The following is a 16,366-nucleotide window of genomic DNA, read 5'->3' as shown; positions in this document are numbered from 1 at the left end:
CACGCTCACCAAGCCTGCTTCTGCCCAGCACTGTTCCACTGAGTGTCCTCTGCCCCCGAACACTCGCCCTCTAGATGATCTTGTCATTTGGATCGCAGCACCAAGACTTGACCCGGCCACCCCCTCTAAAAGACTCTCGGCATCACCTGGTTTCACTGTTTTGTGACATTCAGGGCCACTGAGAGGGTGTGTAGCACCTTAGCTGGAATTAGAGAAAGGTGCCTCCTGGCCTGTACAGACCTCCCCGGCCCCTCAGCCCTGACCTCTGCACGGGGCACACCCTGCAGACTTTTTCACAACAGCCTAGAGAGTTCTATCCCCAGCTGGAATGATCTTATTTGCCTACTTATTCTTTACCAGTCTCCCTGGTTCATTGCATGACCCCAAAAATCTTCTATAGTCTCAAAGCTTTATCTGCAGTACTTTGTGGCTTCAACCCCAGGGCTTCGAGGGCTCTAGGAATTCAACAAGTATCAGTTGAATGAATTAATGAATTCTTTGATGCTCTGATTGATCCTGTGTCTATATTGGCTCAGGCCTCCAAAAACACATCTTCTAGACTATTTATCACATCGTGTGGTCGTTCTCTTTCTACTCCGTGTCTCTCCCACTAGACTGTGTGCCTCCCAAGGTCAGAGGATGAGCCTTGTCAATCCTGTGTTATTTAGTTCAGTATCTGGTACACTGTGGGTTCTTGGTAAGAATGTGTTTAAGTTAATGGCTGAATTGCTGAGTCTCAATGAAAGGAAGAGAAGTGGTTCTATAAAAATGAGAAAATTTGACAGAAAAGTGGTTTTCTAGTGGGAAAATGAGTTCAATTTTGAGTTTGAGATGTCAGCAGAATATTCAGATGGAAATGTCCATAAGCAACTGGAGTATGGAAGTTGGGAGTGCAGTTGGGGCCCGAGGGGAAGCTGCAGCCGTGGGTGAAGATATTAATTAATAAGGAACAGATTATGGATACAGGTCACAGATCAGAAGCCTGCAGCCAAGTCTGGCCTGAAGACTTTTTTTTTTTCTCATGACATTTAAAAATTTTTCAAATTTGTTGCCTATTTTTATTTATTTTTTATTTTTTAAATAATAAATTTATTTTTTATTGGTGTTCAATTTGCCAATATACAGAATAACACCCAGTGCTCATCCCGTCAAGTGCCCCCCTCAGTGCCTGTCACCCATTCACCTCCACCCCCCACCCTCCTCCCCTTCCACCACCCCTAGTTCGTTTCCCAGAGTTAGGAGTCTTTATGTTCTGTCTCCCTTCCTGATATTTCCTACCCATTTCTTCTCCCTTCCCTTCTATTCCCTTTCACTATTATTTATATTCCCCAAATGAATGAGAACATATAATGTTTGTCCTTCTCCGATTGTTGCCTATTTTTAAAACTTAGGAGGTCCCCACACAAATTCTGGATTCCTGGCTCCCTTGAGCCCTCAGCTCTCGTGACATGATGCTGAGGAGTGGCTGCCCTGGAAGGGCTTCATGTGCCATCCCCATGGTGCATCCCTTACCTGCCCAGCCTGCAGGCTTGCAGTGCTCGTGGGAGAAGGAGCGGTACACCAGAAGCAGCAGATTTCCTCGATATAGGGCCAGGAGAGGGAAGAAGAGATCTGGGACGGCCAAGAAGATTGGGCTAAAGCAGAATATGGAGCAAGCACAGTGTCAAAAAGTCAAGTGAGCAGAGAGGACGGATAAGGACGTGGGGAGGAAAGAGACGAGATGAGAAGGAAATGAAAGTTATCAAAATATTGTTGATTTAGATGATTGAAAACTTACCGATAATGTATAAATTTTAACATCAGATAAGACTTTGTCCAAAACTTGGCTCAGCAAGTTTGGAAGATAATAAGGTCACTTTCACATCTATACCAGACAAATTATTGTATTCTTTACAGTTCTCAGGAAAAATAACTTCAGTATGGCAAGCTGAAACTCTCCCTTTATCCCTTTTCCTCCACCGAGGCAATTGGCTTTTATAAGTGATTTTTGTTAATAAAATCTTTCTTAAGACATGACTTTTAGGTCTACAGTAGAGTATAACCTAATAAGTGATTGTTAGTAAAATTTTTTTCTCAGAAACGCTACCACCTTGATGTCTTTGAGATAATTTGTTTTATTTTTTTAATAGAATGACTCATTACTATTTTATACCCTTAGTATCTTTTTTTTTTTTACATTTTTTAAACTTAAATTCAATTTGCCAACATAACGTATAACACCCAGGGCTCATCCCATCAAGTAGCCCCCTCAGTGCCTGACACCCAGTGACCCTATCCCCCCACCCACCTCCCCTTCTGCAACCCTTTTTTTTTTTCCCAGACTTAGGAATCTCCCATGGTTTGTCTCCTTAATTTTTCCCACTCAGTTCCCCTCCTTTCCCTCATAATCCCTTTCACTATGTCTTATATTCCACATATGAGTTAAACCATATGTTGATTGTCCATCTCCGATTGGCTTACTTCTCTCAGCATCATACCCTCCAGTTCCATCCATGTTGAAACAAATGGTGGGTATTCGTCCCTTCTGATGGCTGAGGAATATTCCATTGTGTATATAGACCACATCTTCTTTATCCATTCATCTGTCGAAGGACATCGTGGCGCCTTCCACAGTTTGGGACGCATACTATTTTTTATTCAGAAAAACTGAGTGGTAAAAAAAAATTATAGTAGTTTGAGTTCCTATGGCTAGACCAGAATCTCAATGGAGGCATTTCTTTAATTAATTTATTATTAGAAATTTAAAATTCGTGTATAGTAACACACAATGTTACAGTAGTTTCAGGCGTACAGCATAGTGATGCAGCAAGTTTATACTTCATGCTGTGTTCACCCCAAGTGTAGCTCCCCTCTGCCCCCATACAACACCATTACAACACCATGGACTATATTCTCTGTGCTGTGCCGTCATCCCCCCCTGTGATTTCTTTATCGCATGACTGGGAGCCTGTCTCTCCCTGTATTTGCCCAAAATGGGGGCTTTCAATGTCCTACTCATCAGTTTGGTTTAAAAGTCTGGTCTTTTCTCATCAAGAGACGTAGCAGAACTCATTTATTGGTTGTGGCAATAAGTCTCCTGGAGGGGGTAATCCTTCTCTGTTGTGCTCACATAATTGATTTGACTCCAAGCCAGGTGATTACTTTAGAACTAATCTGTTATTAAAATCAACCCTGGGTATTTTAACACCTGATCCCCTGTTTGTAGGCCATCTTCTTTCCTAGAAGCTCCTCACACTGGAAGCAGGGAGAAAATCCTCTTGCTTTTGGTAGATATTTTACTTATGTATTTATTTATTTATAAGATTTTGTTTATTTATTCAAGAGAGCACACAGAGAGAGGCAGAGGGAGAAGCAGGCTCCCTGCGGGGAGCCCAGTGCAGGACTCAATCTCTGGACTCCGGGATCACACCCTGGGCCGAAGGCAGATGCTCAACTGCTGAGCCACCCAGGTGCCCTGCTGGTAGACATTTTAGAGAGAAATATGATATTTATTGTTTTCTTGGAAATTTTCTTTTTGTAGGTTAATTTCTTTTTGTAGCTGTGTCTTCTATAAAAAAAAAAGTTGTTGCTCATTTTTTTTTCATGTGTTAATAGTTCAGAAGTAACAGAAGTAAAACCTGTGGATCACCAGGGTAGTAATTAGTAAAAGTTTATTGTGCACACACAAAAAAGACAGTTTGTAAACTGAAACCAAAACACAGAATAAGACAGTTTATGAAGCAGCTTACAGAGAGACACAGCAGTGCCTGTTCATTCTTCATGGTGATTGGTTATAACATTAGAATTTTCTTAAGTGATTGAAAAGTGGTCAGTGATTACTTCATATTGACCTTGGGAAACAGTTCAGGTTTTGCTTATGATTTCCAGAGGCGCAAGCAAGAGATGATGTAGGTCAAGTTAGTTACGCAAAATAAGTTAAAGTAAGCTTTGTTTATATGACTAAACTAGTTTTGTCTGCTCAGAGAATTTTCAAGGCTGGTTGCAATTTGTATTTTATTTTGACGCATGCATTTAAACAAGATGGATGGATGGAGCTAATTGTGGAATTTAAGTGGTAGGTATACGGGCACTTACTGTACAGTTTTTAAAGTTTCTCCACATGGTTGGAATTTTTTGTAATAAAATGTTGAGAAGACCTTGTTCCAGACACCTAAAACTGCAGTTTAAAAATTGTGGCAGCAGGTAGTGGCAATACTTTGAAAATCAGATAGCCCTGTTTACTCAAGCAACTGATTCATTTATTATGTTTTAAAGATTTTATTTATTCACGAGAGACACACACACAGAGAGAGGCAGAGACACAGGCAGAGGGAGAAGCAGGCTCCATGCAGGGAGCCTGATGTGGGACTCGACCCGACCCCGGGGTCTCCAAGGATCATGCCCTGGGCTGAAGGTGGCGCTAAACCGCTGAGCCACCTGGACTGCCCCAAGCCACTGATTTAATACCTGGAGTTTTATGCTTTATTTACCAAAGTGTAACTCGGTAGTCTCCTTTTCTGGCTTAGGGAGGCTATGCTTTTAGATCCATATCAAGGCCTGGTGAGCCATAAACAAAATAAAGCCTTGGACAAACATTGAGAGCTGAATTTACTCAAAGCCCAAATAATTGCCAGGCACATCCCCTGGCTAAAGACAGTTTTCCTCCCGCTGGCAGGCACTCTCCTGATGCTCAATTGCAGGCTACTCTATTCCCATGATTTTATTATAAGACATGAGTCCATACAACATCAGATCCATGAGGACAAACAGTCACATCCGTGACTCTCACTGGGAAAGAAATAAGAGTCTATTTCAACTTCTCAAAGCTTTTCCTTTGCCATCAGACTGAGTTCCCCTTAATTAGTGTCGTTAGAGAGAGGACAAGTTGTAGTTCCCAAAAAGAGAGGAAATCTGCTCTGCTGCCTGGCTGCTCATCGCAGGCTCCTTTATCATCAGAACTGCGAGGGACCCCGAGCTTGCAAACTGCATTCTGCAAGGCTTGCCTAGGGGGTGGGGTATCCATTCCCTGAGCCAAACCCTCCCAAAGGGGAAAGGACCTACTCAGAGTGGAAACCAGTTTGCTGTGTACAGTCAAGCCCGCCCCCCACTGCACTGAGGATGTTAAACACTAGGATTTCTTTGTTTAATTCACCCAAAACTCCATGGATGTTCCCTTACATGGAATTTGGACCTCAGTCTTTTTGCTCTTCTGAGAGCAACCTCAGATAAAAGAATGGACAAGAAGGTTGGCCGCTCTCTTCGTTTCACTAGAGAAGGGTGCTATGGGTCCCCGTGGGGCATGCCATAGCCGTCCTTGTAAGAATATGCATTCGTGTTTACGCCCCGAGTTCCTGCTCTATATGGAGAACTGTGGACAAGACGTGGCCCTGTCTCTAGGTGTTTATCATACGGGTAAACATGACACCAAGTGGAAGGAAAGTGGGAGGTGGGGGCGGACAGGTGGTTGGGGTAGAGGGAGCAGCCTGTGCTGTGCTGGCTTCAGAAACCAGAGAAAGCTTGATACGTTCAGCAAACAGCACATGGTTCCATATGATTAGAGCACGGAGAGTGAAGGGAGCTATGGGAGGATGCAGCTGAAGGAAGAGGCCTGTCCAAGCTCAGGGAAGGCCTTGATTTCATAACGCTCCCTGCTGCTTTCCTGTGTACTTACACTCGCCAAACTGCTGTGCGTGTCCTTGAAGGAAATAGGTCATGCTGTCCATTTGTACCTTTACCCCAAAGCAAGTCATAAATGGGCACAAGATTCTCGTGTGACTTGAAGCAGGTTCTATCTGTCCCGCCAGAGACCTCATCAGCAGTTTTGGGTGGCAAGCTGGTTTAATCATTTTTGCATCACAATCGTAAAGCCTCATTTCAGCTGAGACAATGGGTCCCATTTTACATGGTTAATTATTATTAACTGGACAGGGCACAGTTGAATAACTCAATTAAGCTCAATTATAAAATAGTTATTAATCAACACTGGGTATTAGATGAGGAAGCTTTTCAAAATGCCCCAGACTTATGCCCATCTGAGTCCTAGTGAATACAGACCTTTACATGGGACCTGGATGTGTGTATTTAAACAAAGTTCCCCAGGCATCTAGTTACATGTTCATGGTTAAAGTGAACTCCCAGAGATCTTGTCACTTGCATAGAAAAGAACAGTTTCAGAAAATTTTGGGTTATGTTTTTGAACATATTTATACTGGCTTCAGTCTGGTGTGAGAGGACAGTGTTCAGTGGTTAGGTTAATGTGAGAAGAAGTCAGAGTCAGTGCCCATAACATAATGTCCTAGAAATTTATTTTTTGGTAAATTTCCATTGGATCCATAAAGTCAGGGCCATAATTATAACCAGGAAGGTAGTAGTAAATTTCCTCTCTACCTTTATTTCCTCTTAAATAGGAAAACACATGAATTATCTTCTTGCCTATTTGGATCTACCCGGAAGATGTATGGTGCCAGCAAATTTGAGTTGGAGAAATCAGAGCTGGCTTGTCATCATTATTTACAAGTAACTGGACAATTGCAGCCAATTGCTCATATCTCATGAGGCAGCATTAAAAGTCCTGTTGGATAGACACTGCAGAATGACCTTACTGCACTGGAGAGGGGACTTTAGTATCATCTTCCATGGTCTGCTCTCGTTGGGGCTAAATCACAAAGCCATGTATCAAGCGAGCATTAAAAAAAGAAGAGGAAGCTGGTTGACAAGAAAAATGAAACAAGCTAGGTATGGTTGTGCCAGTGAGGATGGAGAAAAGTGGGCAGAGTCAGGAGGTTTGGGAGACTGAACTGGTCGTGTGGCAGGGGCGTGGCACAGTGGATCCCCCGTCGGGAGCGGGTGGGGAGGAGTCAGAGATGATGGCTGGGAATCTGGGACCACTGATGTAATGACCAGTTATAATTATAGTATAAGGCTTTCCGGAGTGTAGACATCGTGAATGGTTGTATGGCACTTACTAGGATTTAGAACCATAGGATGTTATTCTTGTCTTCATGATTTCTGCCTTATTTTTATTAAAAAAATTTAGATGTAAGGGAACATTTGTACCAGAATTAGAAAATCTTAAAGAGCTTTTGTCAGAAGATTTTTGGTTGTTTTCTGATTTACTCATTTCTTAACATTTTTAATAAAAAAAATCTCAAATATACGCAAACTTAGAATAATAGTGATACCCATGTATATACTTCACCCAGATTTGCCAGTTTTCAATTTGTGTCCTATCTTATTTTCTTCAAATCCCCCACCAACTATCCTTCCTTTTACCAAGTGTGGGTTTTTTTTTTTTTTGGCTTTACTGAGATATAAGTTTAAGGTATACAACATGATTATGTGATACACATGCATATTACAAAATGATTAGTACAATAAGGTTAGTTAAGACATCCATCACCCACGTAATTATTGTGTGTGTGTGGTGAGAACATTTAAGATCTACTCTCTTAGCAACTTCCAAGTATATAATACAATATTGTTAACTATAGTCATGATGCAGTATATTAGATCCTCAGAATTTATTCATTTTAAATTGAGTTTGTATGGGGCGCCTGGGTGGCTCAGCGGTTGAGTGTCTGCCTTCAGCTCAGGGCATGACCCCGGGGTCCTGGGATCGAGTCCCACGTCGGGCTCCTGCATGGAGCCTGCTTCTCCCTCTGCCTGGGTCTCTGTCTCCCTCTGTGTCTCTCATGAATAAATAAGTAAAATCTTTAAAAAATAATAATAAATTGAGTTTGTACCTTTTGATGAACGTCTCCTCATTTCCCCCATCTCTCAGCCTCTGACAACCACCATCCTACTCTGTTTCTCTGAGTTTGGCTTTTTTAGCTTCCACATGTAATGATATCATAGTCTTTCTACGTCTCACTTAATTCACTTAGCATATAGCTCTCAATTCCTGTCACAAATGGCAGGATTTCCTTCTTATTATAGCTGAATAATATTCTGTGTGTGTGTATATCCTATTTTCTTTATCCATTCATCTATCAATGGATACTTAGATTGTTTCCATATCTTGGCTATGCAATGAGCTTAGGGGTGCACATAACTCTTAAAGACAGTAATTTCATGTCTTTCGGATATACACCCAGAAATTTTGGGGAGGGAGTATATCCATTTTGTATTCTATAGTGCCTGTACCAATTAACATTTCTACCAAGAGTGTACAAGGGTTCCCCTTTCCCATACCTTCACCAACACTTGTCATCTCTTTCCTGCCTTTTAAAAAATAGCCATCCTAACAGGTATGTGATGATACCTCGCTGTAGTTTTGATTTGCATTTCCCTAATGATTAGTGATACTGAGCATCCTTTCATGGACCTTTTAGCCATTTGTATGTATTCTTTGGAAAAATATTCATTCATGCCCATTTTAATCAAATTATTTGTGTTTTGCTACTGAGTTGTGTGAGTTCCTTATGTAGTTTGAATATTGACCACTTATCAGATACATGGTTTGCCAATATTTTCTTCCACTCTTTAGATTGCCTTTTAACTTTGTTGATGTTTTCTTTTTTTGTACAAAAGCTCTTTAGTTTGATATAGTCCCACTTATTTGTTTATTTATTTTAAGATTTTATTATTTATTCATGAGAGACACAGAGAGGGGCAGAGACATATGCAGAGGGAGAAGCAGGCTCCTCAAAGGGAGTCTGATGTGGGACTCGATCCCCAGACTGGGATTGCGCCCTGAGCCGAAGGCAGACGCTCAACCACTGAGCCACCCAGGCATCTCATCCACTTGTTTATTTTTGCTTTTATTGCTTGTGCTTTCAGTGTCATATCCAAAAAAATGGTTCCCAAGACTGATGTCAAGAAATTTTTTCCCTGTTTTCTTCTACGAGTTTTATGGTCTTAGGTCTACATTTAAGTCTTTAATATATTTAATTTTTGTGAGTGGTATAAGGTAGGGCTCCAATTTCATACTTTTGCATGTGAATATCCAATTTTCTCAACACTGTTAAAGAAACTATCTTTTCCCCATTAAGTACTCTTGGCTCCCATGTCAAATTTTAGTGGAGATATATATATGTGTGGGTTTATTTCTAGGCTCTCAGTTCTATTCCATTGGTCCATATGTCTGTTGTTATGCTAGTCTTATTTGGATTGTTATAGCTTCATTACAGTTGAAATCAGGAAGTATGATGACTCCAGTTTTGTTCTTTCTCAGGGTTGCTTTTGATTTAGGGATGTTTTGTGGCTCCATACAAATTTTAGGATTTTTTTTTTTCTGTTTCTGTGAAAGATGCCATTGGAATTTTGAGAAGGATTACACTGCATCTATAGATGGCTTTGAATAGTATGGACATTCTAACAATGTTAATTGTTCTGATCCAAGAACATAAGATATCTTTCCATGTATTTATGTCTTCAATTTTTTTCATCAATGTCTTATAATTTTTAATGTGCAGATCTTTCACCTCCTGGATAAATTTATTCCTAAGTATTTGTTGTTTTTGATGCTATTATAAATGGGATTTTTATTTCTTTTTTAAATAGTTTGTTGTTAGTGTATAAGAAATGCAACTAATTTTTGCATATTGATTTTGTGTCCCGCAACTTTAGTAAATTCATTAATTCTAAGTTTTTGGTGGAATCTTTAGGATTTTCTCTATATAAGAACATATCATCTGTAACAGATACAGTTTACTTCTTCCTTTCCAATTTGGATAACTTTTATTTCTTTTTCTTGTCTAATTGCTTTGTCTAGGACTTCCAGTATTATGTTGCATAGAATTATGGGGCAGTGAGCTTCCTTGTCTTGTTCTTGATCTTAGAAAAAAAACTTTCAGCTTTCCATCATTGAGTGTAATGTTAGGTATGGACTTACCATATAGGGCTTTTATTATATTGAGGTATAGTCCATCTGTATTTCATTAGGAGGTTTCTTTTTCACAAAAAGATGCTGAATTTTGTCAAATGCTTTTTCTATTTTCTAACATCTATTGAGATGATCATATGATTTTATTAATGTGGTATATCACATTTGAAGAGGAAGGAACACTTTCAAACTCATTTTTAAAGGCTAGCATTACCTTGATACCAAGGTCAGATAAAGAGACTACAAAAAAAAAAAGAGATAATTATAGACAATTATCTCTAATAAACGTGAGTACCAAAATTCTTGATTCAATGTCCTTTTCTTACTTGGTCTGTTAGATTTTCTATTTCTTTGTGATTCAATCTTGGTAGGTTGTATGTTTCTAGGAATATCCATTTTTTTCTAACTTACCCAATTTGTTGGAGTATAATTGTTCATAGTATTTTCTTATGATCCTTAGTGTTTTTGGTATCAGCTGTAATGTCACTTCTCCTTTCTGATGTGATTTATTTGAATCTTCTCTCTTTTTTTCCCCTTAATCTAGCTAAAGTTTGTCAATTTTGTTTATCTTTTCAAAAAACAAGCTCTTAGTTTTGTTGATCTTTTCCATAGTGTTTCTGATCTCTGTTTAATTTATTTCGCTCTGATCTTTGTTATTTCTTTCCTTCTACTATCTTTCATCTGAGTTTGTTTTTCTTTTTATAGTTCCTTGAGGTGTAAAGTTAGTTTTTTTTATTTGAGATCTTCCTTTCTTCTTCTTAATGTGTTTATTGCTATAAAATTCCCTCTTGAAACTACTTTTGCTATATCCTATAAGTTTTCTTATATTGCATTTCCATTTTTATTTGTTTCAAGATGTTTTTAATTTCCCTTTTGATTTCCTCTTTAACCCATTAGTTTTGCAGGCATGTATTGTTTAATTTTCACATATTTGTGAATTTTCAAGTCTTCCTCTTGAATTTCTAATTGCATACCATTGTAGTTAGGAAAGATACTTGGTATGATCTTAATCTTCTTAAATTTGTAAGGCTTGTTTTGTGACTTAACATATAATCTAGCCTTGAGAATGTCCTGTATGCATTTGAGAAAACTGTGTATTCAGCTCTGTTGGGTGGGATTTCTGATATAGCTTTTAGGTCCATTTGGTCTAAAGCCTAATTCAAGTTCAATCAATCCAGGTTGATCTCCCGTCTGGATAAGCTATCCATCATTGAAAGTAGAATACTGAAGTCCTTTACTGTTATTATATAGCTTCTATTTCTTCCTTCAAGTCTCTCTCAAGAGAGAGATAGAGAGATATAAATATAGAGTATAGAGGTATATATTTACAATTGTTATATTCTGATGAATGTTCCCCTTTATCAGTGATTAATTGACCCCTTTATCAGTATATGACCTTTTTTGTCTCTTGTTGCAGTTTTTTTTTCTTTTAAGATTTTATTTATTGTTTCATGAGAGACACACACAGAGAGGCAGAGACATAGACAGAGGGAGAAGCAGGTTCCCTGTGGGGAGTCTGATGCAAGACTCAATCCCAGGACCCCAGATCACAACTTGAGCCAGAGATAGACACTCAACCGCCGAGCCACCCAGGTGCCCCTCTTGTTACAGTTTTTGACTTAAATTCTATTTTATCTGACATAAGTATATCTGATATAAGTATAGCAACCCATGCTCTCTTTTCGTTTCTATTTGCATGCAGTATCTTTTTCCATTCCTTAAGCCTGTGTGTGTCCTTAAAGCTGGTGTGCATCTCTTGTAGGAAGCAACATATAGCAAAAAAAAAAAAAATTTTAATTCATTCACTCTCTCTCTGTCTTTTGGTTGGAGAATTTAATCCATTTATATTTATAGTGATTATTGATAGGTAAGGACTTACTAATGCCATCTTACTAATTGTTTTTTGGCTGTTTCCCTGTTCTTTTCTTCCTCCTGTGCTGTGTTCCTTTATGAACTGATTTTTCTGTAGTGGTATGCTTTGACTCCCTTCTCTTTATCTTTCATAGGTTTATTAACTTTGTGTTACACAAAGTTTTGAGGCTTACATAAACTATTGTACAGATATAGCTTATTTTAGTCTGATAACAACTGAATTTTGATCATATACAAAAACTCTACCCTTTTACTTACATCTCCATGTTTTATGTTTTCGATGTCATAATATACCTCTTCTTATGTATGTACCATTAACTAATTATTATAGCTATAGTTATTTTTAGTACTTTTGTCTTTGAACTTTTATACTAGTGTTAAAGGATTTACATACCATCATATTACAGTAGTAGAGTATTTTGAAATTGACTATATATTTACCTTTACTGGTGTGTTTCATACCAGTGTGCATGTCTTTAAACTTCATAAACTAAGCCTTAAGTTTATAATGTTCAGCTTTTGATTCCTTTCTGTGTGGTTGCTTTACAGTGTTTGAAACCCGTAAAGCTTCAGTTTGCATCATGAGAATCTCAAGGACACACAGCCCCAAGTCTGATCTCCCAACTATAAAACAATCTTTCACTTTTGGCCTTGAGCTCATCATTTTACAACAGTGGACTGGACTCTATGAGCCCCAAAGAATTCTGTGGCATTCAGAACTTGTAAACAGAGAGGGGGTGAGGAGAGGAGGTCACAGGGATCAGGATGTGAGTTGATGAGAGCTTTCCAGTGTTTTTGTTATGGCTGAGTGAGACACACATGTTTCTATGACAACTGAAGTGCGTGGGTGGGAGAAGGGATGGCTGGCACACTCTGGCTGTGGTGGTTTCCCTTTCTTGCTCTTTCTGGTGTGTCAGTGACCTTCTCTGAACAGATAGAGTTAAGTGGTGTTGTTTTCAATTCTGTTTGGGAGTTAGGCTAAAATAGAAATTGATAGTTCATGGGATGTTAAAGCAGGAATTAACACCTCAGGGGTGCCTGGGTGGCTAAATTGGTTAAGCTCAGTTTGTTAAGTCTGCCTTGGGCTCAGGTCATGACCCCAGGGTCCTGGGATCGAGTCCCACGTTGGGCTCCCTGCTCAGCGGGGAGTCTGCTCCTCCCTCTGCCCTTTCCCCCTGCTCATGCTCTCTCACTCTCTCTCTATCAAATAAAGAAATAAAATCTTTTTTTAAAAGAAATTAACATCTCAAGAATTATTTTCTTGCTTATAGATGAAGATACTGAAGCTCAGAGAGGTTGTTTTGTTTTATACAGAGTCTCACATCTAGTAAGGGGCAGACTTCAGAGAAAAGCCCAGGTCTTCATTCCTTTCTCCTTCACTTGAGCAAGCACATCTTACCAAGAAGAACTAGAACCATTTCTTACAAGGATTTCATGATGTACACACAAATCAACATTCAGAAGCCTGATATGATTTTCCTTTTATGAGTTTTAAATATAGTATAATGGCCATACCAAATAAATCTTCAGATTCCAAACCTGACAATGTCCTTCAGCTCCATTCTCTCTCTTGGATTACAAGGACATATTTCCATTTTATTGCAAATTGAACATAAGCAGTTTTACTACACAGCCAGCAGTTTAGCAAGATCATTTTAAGTTGCAAACCTCTCCAGTTTTATCTTGAATGAACTTGAGGCTGTAACGTGTGTATAATCCTTTGCAGTGGTTGTTTCACCTGACTTTGAATGGACTGTGGACAGGTCCCTGGTGGTCTCACACTGTAGGTTTATGCCCTGTGTACTGTTTTCATTTCTAGGACCAGATCTTTATGGAAAATGTGGGTGCAGTGAAGCAGCTCTGCAAACTAACCAACAACCTTGAAGAAAGGATAGAAGAGTTAGAAATATGGAACAGAAAGCTGGCCAGGCTAAAGCGACTCAGTAGTTGCAAGTCATCAGCCAGCGAAGCAAGCTCAATCAGGTACATCCCGAAGGGCCATGGGAGTCGTGTTGGGTCAGGAGGAAGGGGGAGTGGAGCCTTTCCAGAACTGGACCCTAGAATGTGGTCTTTCTGATCCAGCAGCAACCATTACTCTCTGATGATGTAATTACTCTCCTATTCTCTTTATAGAATGTTTTGGAACGCCACTGCCTTCTGTGATAATTTTCTTTCTTTCTTTCTTTCTTTTTTTTTTTTTCTGTTGCTGCTTTAAAAAAAGGAAACAAAACATGAAGTATCTGTTTAAGAGCAAGGTGTTTTAGGAAATGTTACGTTTTAGCAAAGGATGACTTCTCCTTTAAGGAGGAGAAGTGGCCCTTTCTAAATTTAGAAAATCATGTTTGGTTCTCAGGGAAAAGACTTGTAGTTTTTTTCATTACTTAAGGAGGTAAATGCATATTTCCTGGGGTCTAATTATGAGAAAAAAATAAATGCAAGGTTTAATGCATTCATTTATGCTTACTAAGGATCTTTTCCACAAAAGGAATGCTCAATTGCCTTGACTTTTCCTTTTTAAAATTACCACTGTATTACAGAAAAAAGTCAGACCGCTGTGTTAGTGGCAGCCTGGGCCTTTGTCTTATGACTCCTGGAGAGGCATTTGAATAGTAATTAACATTCTCTCACTCTTTTTTTTTTTTTTTTTTTTAGCAAATTTAGCAGAGCGGTTAGTGCCTCCTCTAGGAGAAGGGCTGTCCCCAAAAAAACCAACAAGGTAAATAGACTGAAATTTGTATTGAACAGTGATGATGTTTTCTCTACCAAAATAAAAAAGAAGAAGAAGAAGAAAAAAAAGTCTTTAGAGAAATTGATCAAGAATGCTTTTCATTTATTTGTTGATAGACTCCCTAGTTTATCCTTATACACTTTAGGTATTTTATTTTATTTTTATTTATTTGAGAGAGAGAGAAAGAGAGAGAGAGAGACAGAACATGAGCAGCAGGTAGAGGGAGAAGCAGACTCCCTGGGGAGTCCAATGTAGGGCTTGATCCCTGGACCCTGAGATCATGACCTGAGCTGAAGGCAGACGCTTAACCGACTGAGCCAGCCAGGCATCCCAACACTTTATTTAGTTATACCACCCCTTTAATAGACACTGTTTTTTCAAAAAGATGTTTAGAGGAGTGAGCACAGAACAGAATTCATTTCAGAAATACTATCTTGCCAGTTTATACTGTGCGCCCCACCCCACAAGTGAAATTCATGAACCACCGCATGCATATGGCCCTTGGCTGCAAGATCTGATGCCTTAACCCAATCTAATTCCTTATCTGTGGCTTCCGAAGATCCCAGAGAGACTTCTTTTAATCCCCAAATCCCTCTTTTCCCTTTGATATTTAGTACTGTTTGTGCAAATGGGGAAATAGGCATTCACTTTCTTGCAGGGGTTAAAGTGTGATGGTTTTATTAATGAATAAAGAGAACTTTCATCCTCAAACTGGGTAACATTTACAGTAAAAAGTGAGGGTTAATCATTTATTGAAGTACAACACCCTCTCCACTGCAGAGAAATGTCAGTGGGGGAGAAGCCGCAATATTCCCTTTCCAGCTGCAATTCAGACAGACAGCTGTGAGATTCCGCTTGTTCCCTGTGAGCCACCAGTATTCCACAGGCGGTCCTTTCCAGGAGAAGACATTCTTGACCTTAATCTATGTCTTGTTATGGGCTGACCTGGTGTTTGAGCCATTGCCATATTTATCTCTACTCATGTTATACTGCCTTGACCTATTCTAAAAGGATTCAGAAAGAGTTTAATATTCTACTAACAACCGCTGAAATGTTATGTTGCTGACAAGCTACTTGGTGTGCCAACAAACATAAACCCATGAGTAAATATATATGTAGAAGTGTCTTCGGGCAAGTTGCTTAATTACATTGAGAAATAAAGATAAAAATGGTATCTGCCTTGCACAGATTATTTACAGGATTAAATAAGATGAAGCCCTTATCCACAGTGCCCAGCACACAGCAGTCTGCTCAATAAGCACAAACTATTAAAAATATTTTGTAGGAAGGGTACCCTTTGTACTCACCAATTTGCAATGGGAAGGAGGGAATGGTATCCACGTCCACGGCGGCCCTGATTGCTGCAATTTGGTCATGTGCAACCTCTGTAGCTCTCACCTGGCACCCAGAGAATCCCTTTATTTTGCAGTTATCTCAGAATATTAACTACAATGTGTGGTTCACGAGAACAGGCCCCATTGTCTGCCTTCCTCACTCTGCATCGCCAGGGACTGGCATATAGTAGGTACTCAAGAAATACTTGTGAAACGAACACATGAATGGAAAGCCCCGTCTGATACCCTTCCCTGAGTGGTTCAGTGTCTTGGGTATGTGGGTGGGGAAGGGGATTGGGCTGTAGACATTAGAGGATTTATATTAAGTACTAAAGAGCACCCATTCAACCTCAGAGACCTCTTAGAGTCACTGCCATAAGCTTGTAGGGGGCAGACAAAGGTGAATAAGACATGCCGCCTTCTAAGGCATTTCTAGGTAGCCCGGGAAGATCAGGAGATCAGAGGACAACCTAAAGAACAGTTGTATCTAGATGTGGTGAATGTTGCAAAGGCTCAGAGTGCTGCAGGAACGTTAGGGGGCTGGGCCTTCTGGGAGGAGTGAGCTCTGGGTAGGTAGAGGAGGGGTTCCAGAGGGAAGGGCACAAGGGGAGAGCCGGGGGCTGGCACTGG

At 39.6% G+C, this 16,366-nt stretch overlaps 1 protein-coding gene across 3 annotated transcripts in view; it reads left to right on the top strand.

Moving 5' to 3' along the window:
* Positions 1-16,366, top strand: part of MYRFL (myelin regulatory factor like) — a 121,752-nt gene that overhangs the window by 87,230 nt on the left and 18,156 nt on the right. For all 3 annotated transcript variants that reach the window (XM_041754293.1, XM_041754292.1, XM_041754291.1), the window contains 2 exons: positions 13,494-13,657; positions 14,327-14,390. In XM_041754293.1, coding sequence (XP_041610227.1) covers positions 13,494-13,657; positions 14,327-14,390 — 228 coding nt within the window. The remainder of the gene's footprint in view (positions 1-13,493; positions 13,658-14,326; positions 14,391-16,366) is intronic.

The sequence above is a fragment of the Vulpes lagopus genome, chromosome 5, assembly GCF_018345385.1.
Source record: "Vulpes lagopus strain Blue_001 chromosome 5, ASM1834538v1, whole genome shotgun sequence".
In the NCBI taxonomy this organism is placed as follows: domain Eukaryota; kingdom Metazoa; phylum Chordata; class Mammalia; order Carnivora; family Canidae; genus Vulpes; species Vulpes lagopus.
The sequence above is the reverse complement of the archived record's forward strand: the minus strand, read 5'-3'. Positions and strand labels throughout refer to the sequence as shown.